General features: G+C 41.1%; 1 protein-coding gene across 1 annotated transcript; it reads left to right on the top strand.

Moving 5' to 3' along the window:
* On the top strand, positions 1 to 936 carry LOC311586824 (olfactory receptor 2Y1B-like; the record flags this gene model as incomplete). Its single annotated transcript, XM_084763042.1, has 1 exon — positions 1 to 936. One exon carries the CDS (start codon positions 1 to 3, stop codon positions 934 to 936), a length of 936 nt encoding a protein of 311 aa, XP_084619168.1.
* Positions 937 to 7,161: the final 6,225 nt, after the last annotated feature.

Below are 7,161 nucleotides of genomic sequence, written 5' to 3'. Positions count from 1 at the left end.
ATGGGAACCTTCAATTCCAGTTCAGACAACACCTTCTTTTTGGTGGGATTCTCAGATTGGCCTCACCTGGAACTTGTCTTTTTTGTCGTCATTTCCATTTTCTACTCCCTAACTCTCTTTGGCAACACCTCCATTATTGCTCTCTCACGACTGGACCTACGATTGCAAACTCCCATGTATTTCTTCCTCTCACACCTCTCCTTCCTGGACCTCTGCTACACCACCAGCACTGTGCCCCAGCTCCTGATCAACCTTCATGGACTTGACAGGACCATCAGCTATGGACGGTGTGTGGCCCAGCTCCTTATTTTTCTTGCCCTGGCTTCCACAGAGTGTGTGCTATTGGGGGTCATGGCGTTTGACCGCTATGCTGCCGTGTGCCGTCCACTGCACTACACAACCATTATGCACCCTCAGCTGTGTCAGGCACTGGCTATCTCCTCCTGGGTAGGGGGCCTCGTGAACTCCCTGATTCAGACAGGCCTCATGATGGCCATGCCTCTCTGTGGCCAGCAGCTGAATCACTTCTTCTGTGAGATGCCCATATTCCTAAAGTTGGCTTGCGAGGAAACAAAAAGAACAGAAGCCAAGATGTTTGTGGCTCGAACAATAATCTTAGTCTGCCCCGCAGTGCTTATCCTGGGCTCCTATGTTCGCATTGCCAGGGCAGTACTGAAGGTCAAGTCAACAGCCGGGCGCAGAAAAGCTTTTGGGACCTGTGGGTCTCACATTCTTGTGGTTTCTCTGTTTTATGGTTCAGCCATCTACACATACCTTCAACCCACTCACACCTATTCTGAGAGTGAGGGGAAGTTCGTTGCCCTCTTTTATACTATTGTCACCCCCATGCTCAACCCTCTGATTTATACCCTGAGGAACAAGGATGTGAAGGGGGCTCTGTGGAAGGTGCTAGGGAGAGATACAGACTCTGAATGAGATGGAGAAGGACCAACATATTTCTCTGTCAGGGCTTTCATATTCTGTTCTAGGACCATTGGTCACTAGCAGACAGTCTTCAGTAGACCTCAGAGTTTTAGTGTTTTCCTGTTGGAGAGGTTGGGGATCTCTTGAAGTTCTATGTGAGTGTCAGAGAAAGAAAGCTGGCTTACGTCACAACATTCTACAGAAGCTTGGGCAGAGAGTGTATTCTGGCTACATGCAGAGAGTGTGCAGATGGTGGACATCTCAGAGTGAAAAAAGACTTGTAAATGAATTATCGCCTTTTTCAAAAAGTCTCCGATTCTTGGTGGGGTACCCCAGAGGAGGGGGTACTGAGTCTTAATGCAACGAACGTGAGTTCACTGCTATGAATTATAGTGGAAAATGTGGGGTCCATTTTCATACTCAGAATATAAAGAATTATCTCTTAATTTGACCCTCCCTAGCTGCTCATTTGTTGAGCATGGATAATTTCATGTTGTATGTTTGTGTTTGTGGCTTTACTGTGTCCCTAAGAGTGTGATTTTTTTTTAAAAAAAAGCATGTCAAGAAAGTTACACAAATTCAATCCCATGCAATGAAAATGTTTCACTGAGTCAAGGGAGGTGGTGACAAATAAAAGTAATTTGATTTAATGATTATAATCTCAGTAACATATTATCAGTGTCTATGTGTGTTTTCCTTTTTCATTGTTGTGACCAGACAACTTGAAATAAAGATTTCTTTTGCTTGTGGCTTCAGGGGGTTCAGTCTATCGTGATGGAAAAGGCATAAAAGAGCAAAGCACTTTCACATCATGGTTAGCAGGAAGCAGAGACAGGAAAAGTACAGCAAAAGTACAGCTACCTGCTGCCTTTCACCTTTTCCTCTTTTATTCTCTCCAGCAACTTCTAGTTCATGGATCTTGCCATGTGAGTTCTTCTCAGAAAACCCATTCTGGAACTGTACTCGCAGACGCGTGCAAAGATGTGTTTCAGATTTGACTCCTTGCTGATTCTAAATCCAGCCAAGATGTCGAAGAAGAACAATCATTATAAGCCTACCCCTAGGTAACCCAAACCCCAAACATATCACTCTCCAATTATAGCATTCCACTTATTAGTCCATCAAAAATCTCACATATATTTCATCGTGAAAAGTGCATTATCCTGTCTCCAAAAGTCCCATTCGTCTTTTTTGTTTGCTTGCTTGTTTTTCAAGACAGGGTCTCTCTGTGTAACAGCCCTGGCTATCATGGACTTGCTTTGTAGACCAGGCTGGCCTCAAACACAGAGATCCACCTGCCTCTGCCTCCTGAGTGCTGGGATTAAAGGCGTGCACCACCACACCCGGCTTGGTCTTTCTTTCTTTCTTTTTCTTTCTTTCTTTCTTTCTTTCTTTCTTTCTTTCTTTTTTCTTTTCTTTTCTTTCTTTTTCTTTTTGAAGTCCCATTAGTCTTAACAATTCTAGAATTGTTTTTAAAAATCAAGTTAAAAGTCTCCTGTGAGACTCAAGGAAAACTCTTGACTGTGAGTCATTATTGAAAAGGAGTCTATAACTTTGCAGTGGTGGTACACACCTTTAATCCCAGTACTTGGGAGGCAGAGGCAGGCAGATTTCTGTTAGTTTGAGGCCAGCCTGGTCTACAGAGCAAGTTCCAGGACAACCAAAAGCTATATAGAGAAACCCTGTCTTTAAAAGTAAAAGCAAAATCAATAAGAAAAAGTGAATTTATATACTTCTAACATACAATAACAAAAAAAATGAACATTCTTGTTCCAAAATGGAGAGCTGTGACCAACCAAACTAAGACTGAAACACAGCAGGTCACACATTAAAACCTGTAGCTCAGTGTCAAACATTCAAGGCTCATAATGCCATGATTTGAAATCAATGGACATGGATTTTTACAATATCTTAGGGAGAAAGTCTCTTCTTAATTTTAACTTTTCTAATTCTCCTTTACCACCTAACCAAAAGGCAGTCTCTAGTTTGCCATTTTACCCTGAAATCTTCCTCTTAATGAATTTCTACCATACCCAGGTATCTGCACACATTTCATTAATTCTCAAACAGCATTTTAGGATAGGTCACATCAGCATCTTCCTGACAGAGAAATGGAGTCTTTAAAATGTTAAGAAAGCTTTTTGAGATTAATAAACTTGTAATCTATCGCTGTTTCCCTACACTATCTTATGATTCCTTAAGCATTTACAGATAATTTTGATTATTAAAAACTTAATTTTCTAAAATATATTGGATCATGTTACTTTTCCAGTATATAAACTGGAATATATTGATGAAATAATTTTAGTTTATTGTTGATGAAATCGGACCATAGGAAAACATAATTGGGTTGGTGTGTGGTTTTTGTTTTGTTTTGTTTTGTCGATTTCATGCAAGCCAAAGTCATCTGTTGAAGAATTGGCTCCATCAGATTGGCCTGTAGGAAAGTCTGTGGGAGCATTTTATTAATTAGTGATTGATGTAGGAAGGCCCAGCTGTGGGAACCCATGCCAAATTCTGCTATCCTGTGCTTAGGCTGCATGCTGTGACCTTCAAGTTGCCTCAGGAGGTCTTGTGTTCTAGGCTATCCTTGGACTATTTACTTTTGAAAGAAGTAGGGAAGTCCCAACTTGGAACCACACAGAGGATCAAGGAAGTTCTTACAGGGAACTACTCAGAGAACTAGGAAGTTCTACAGGGAGAGATTCAGGCTATTGTATTTTTGCCTGGGGGCTAGGGTGGGTGAGATTAGAATAGATCCTATTGACCTTGCTCTATATATATTCTTACTAGTTGGGCATTAAAGTGAATCTTGATCAGAAATTTCCTGACTTGATTCGTTATTTCTTGTGTCTCTGTATCCTACTTTCAATCCCCACTCTCTCTTTCAGGTGAACCCTGATTCGATTTATCCCGCGGCTGGAAACCGACACCCGGCCACTGTGGGCAGTGCTTCCTCACACTGGGCAGGTCATCCTGGGTGAGATAAAAAGCAAACTAAACAAAATATGGAAAACAAGCCAGTAAGTAGCATCCCTTCATGGCCTTTGCTTCAGTTCCTGCCTCTGGGTTCCTGCCTTGAGTTCCTGCACTGATTCCCCTTAGTGCAGGACTACAACCTGGGAGTTGTAAGAGGAAATAAACTCATCTCTTCTTAAGTTGCTTTTGATCATGGTGCTTTACCACAGCAGTAGAAAGCAACCTTGGACAATAACGATTTTAATATTTGTGAGTGAGAGAGATATAAAACACCAAACTTCTTTAAGGAAATAGTTAGGTCGGTGATACATATAAACAAGATTGAGAAAAAAATCTGAAGTGTAGTGAGCAGAGTACACTTCAGATAGAATAGGGAATCTGTCCTGATTAGTCAAGGACATAAGAAATGAAATGAAAGTAAATGCTGTCTGAGGAATCTCACATGGTAAATTCATAAGGGCAAGAGGTCATATTTTGGGGGTACTAGATAGAGAAATGTCATTTGGGCAGCGTATTGGGAAGATAGAAAACTGAAAACTGCAGTTCACACCTTAGAGAGCCATCAGTTGGTTGTAATTGCCATACTGGGGCTCAGAAAACTCCAAGGCCATCCTTGCCAAACAATTTTTCTTTGCTTCTACCTAGGAGTCATTGATAATTTCCCCAGGGCATGTGTGATGCACTAAGCTAAGAGGAGGTTTGGTAATATACCAGCTCCTTCCACGTCTCCATATCTCGCTGGTAAGGGGAAGATGCAGCCACCTCCTAGGTTATGAGCACAATGAGAAAACTCTCCCTGAGGAGAGAATCATGAATAATTATAAAAAATAAGTAAGTTCTCCCCCAGACAAGTGCTCTTATCCAAGGCCAGCATCCTCCAAGATAAAGCAACTGTACCTTGCACATCTCTGGATAGACATGGGCCACACGTCTATGGAATCAAGAAATGTTCCATTAGGTAATTGGCATGGGACTTTACTCTGCTGCTTTCCTTGTTTGGGGATAGAGAAATGTTAAATTAAAACAAGGACATTGTATCACTGCTCAGCCTTCTCTAAGACCCACTTACCTACCCACTCATTTGGCTAAAAATATTCTCAAGGTCAGAAGACATAGACTAGGGCATAGACAACATTACTGAAGTGAAATCAAGGAAGGCTTGTTAGAAGATTAGACAGCAACAGGGAACTGATCTTAGACTTGGCATTTTGCGTCAGGAGTCACTGTTGTCACAACCACTTCAGTGTAGTCATTGTCTACTGAACTGACTGGACTCAAACCTTGGGTATCTGGTATTATACTAGAAAATTCTGTCGTGACATGTGAGGCACTCAAGATAATAAAGATCAGGCTAAAAAACTTGGGGAATTAGAAGAGATGCTATGTACTTTTTCAGTGTGAAAGGATTAGGATCCAGCCAGAACGTAACAGTTTATAAAAGAATGGATGGTAATGGGGGTTTAGTAGGACACTTGGGTGGCTAGAAAGGTTTAAAAGTAAGTTAACAATTCAAACAATAACAAGATAGCCACACAAGCAGGCCTAGCAGAGGGAAGTGAAATCAGATTAAAAGCTAAATTTAAAGTTGAACAGTAAAGGTATGGGAAGAACGAGAGGCATCTCCTTTGCCAAGGTAGACTGAATGTCACTACTTGACTGTTGTTCTATTGTAATGTGAAAATGTCCTGCAAATTAGTCAGCAGCGAGCTGCTCACGGTGGTACATAGCTGGGTGCTATAATCCCAGCATTTGGGAAGAAAAGGCATGTGGCTGTGAGGTCAAAGTCAGCCTAGGTGAGATCCTGGCTTCCAGGAAAGACATAGCATGAACACGGTTTCTGACTGCTGATCATAACTGTTATTCTTAGAGCTCATGCACTGGCACACACATGTATGGGCATTCACAGGCATAAACACATATTTTAACACAGATGACTACTGACTACATAAATGTCAATATTCCTTATGTGTGTAAGTGAAAAACTTGAGGAAATTCAGGAAAATCACAGCTGAGCAGGAGGGTCCAAACCATCCCAGTTAGTCAGTTAGTACAGGAACAGTTTTCTAATTTCCTGCAATGTTCAAAATTCAGAGTGTGATATGAAAGCTTTGACTTTTTGAAACTATCAAATTATTTTCTAGACAGTCTATTTTTGTACTTCTTTACTTTTAAAAGTGTCTTCACATTGAGCCACAAAAGTGTAAAGTGGTAGCAAGGTGATTTTTGAACAGCTAGTTGGTAGCTGGGACGAATGCACTAATAATTAGGACCTGTTGCATTGGCTAACATAACTTTATTGTTTTACTGCATGAAAGGTGTGTACAATATTATATATATATATATATATATATATATATATATATATATATATATTTGAAGTGTTACTCCACTTGAATATAAAACCCAGTAAAACTTGGAGGTCATTATTTTCCTCTGTGCATGCAGGGTAGTCAGTTGGAAAAGATCTGTGTTTATATATGGGTACCCCAACATATCTGCCCCATCTTCACCCACATGCTCCGGGCTCACACGGGAAGTGCTGCCCAGTCCCCAAGGCAGTATGACTAAAGTCAAAATCAGCCTGAGTTATGAAGTGTGTGACTCGGAGTGACATGTGGCATCTGCCAGAGGCCCACCGTTGGATTCGTGTGAGGAGTGGTTTACAAATGTTCTTAAAAGATACAAAAGGCTCCCAAGAGGTTTTCTTTACATGATTTGAGAACACATCAAGAAGACCAGTTACCAACAGCAACTGGTTCCTGAGTGATAGATACGCGAGCAGTGTGCAGACAAGGGGAGCGGTGAACTGATGGCATCAGTCTCAAGATAAATTTAATAGGACATTTCAAATAGACGTGAGTGTTGTGGTTGGGCAGATAGGTGTGGCCTCTGTAGGACTCTGGGGATTAAAAAGCAGTACATATCCCCCCAAAATGGATCTCATAAGCAGCCACATGTGTCAAGATCTTACTCCTCCAGAAGAAAGACAATAGAGAAAGGGTGGAAAGCCTTCACCTCCGAAATGACCTGACATTGGGAATCTGACTTGCACAACAGATTGCCAAATAAAAGAATAGGTCTCAAGAAAATAAGATACTGTCACAGCCCACTTTTTAAACAATACTGAAATTGCTACAAGAATTCATGCTTTCCTAAGGAACTAATAAGGTATAAGGGAGTATACATCAGGGTCAAAGACCTATAGAGGAGTTTCATGTACCACTCATTCTAAGTACAAAAAAAATGAAAGGTCGCATG

Source organism: Acomys minous (genome assembly GCF_964271855.1).
Source record: "Acomys minous genome assembly, chromosome: 16".
Taxonomy (NCBI): Eukaryota; Metazoa; Chordata; class Mammalia; order Rodentia; family Muridae; genus Acomys; species Acomys minous.
This window is presented reverse-complemented; position numbering and strand designations above follow the sequence as displayed.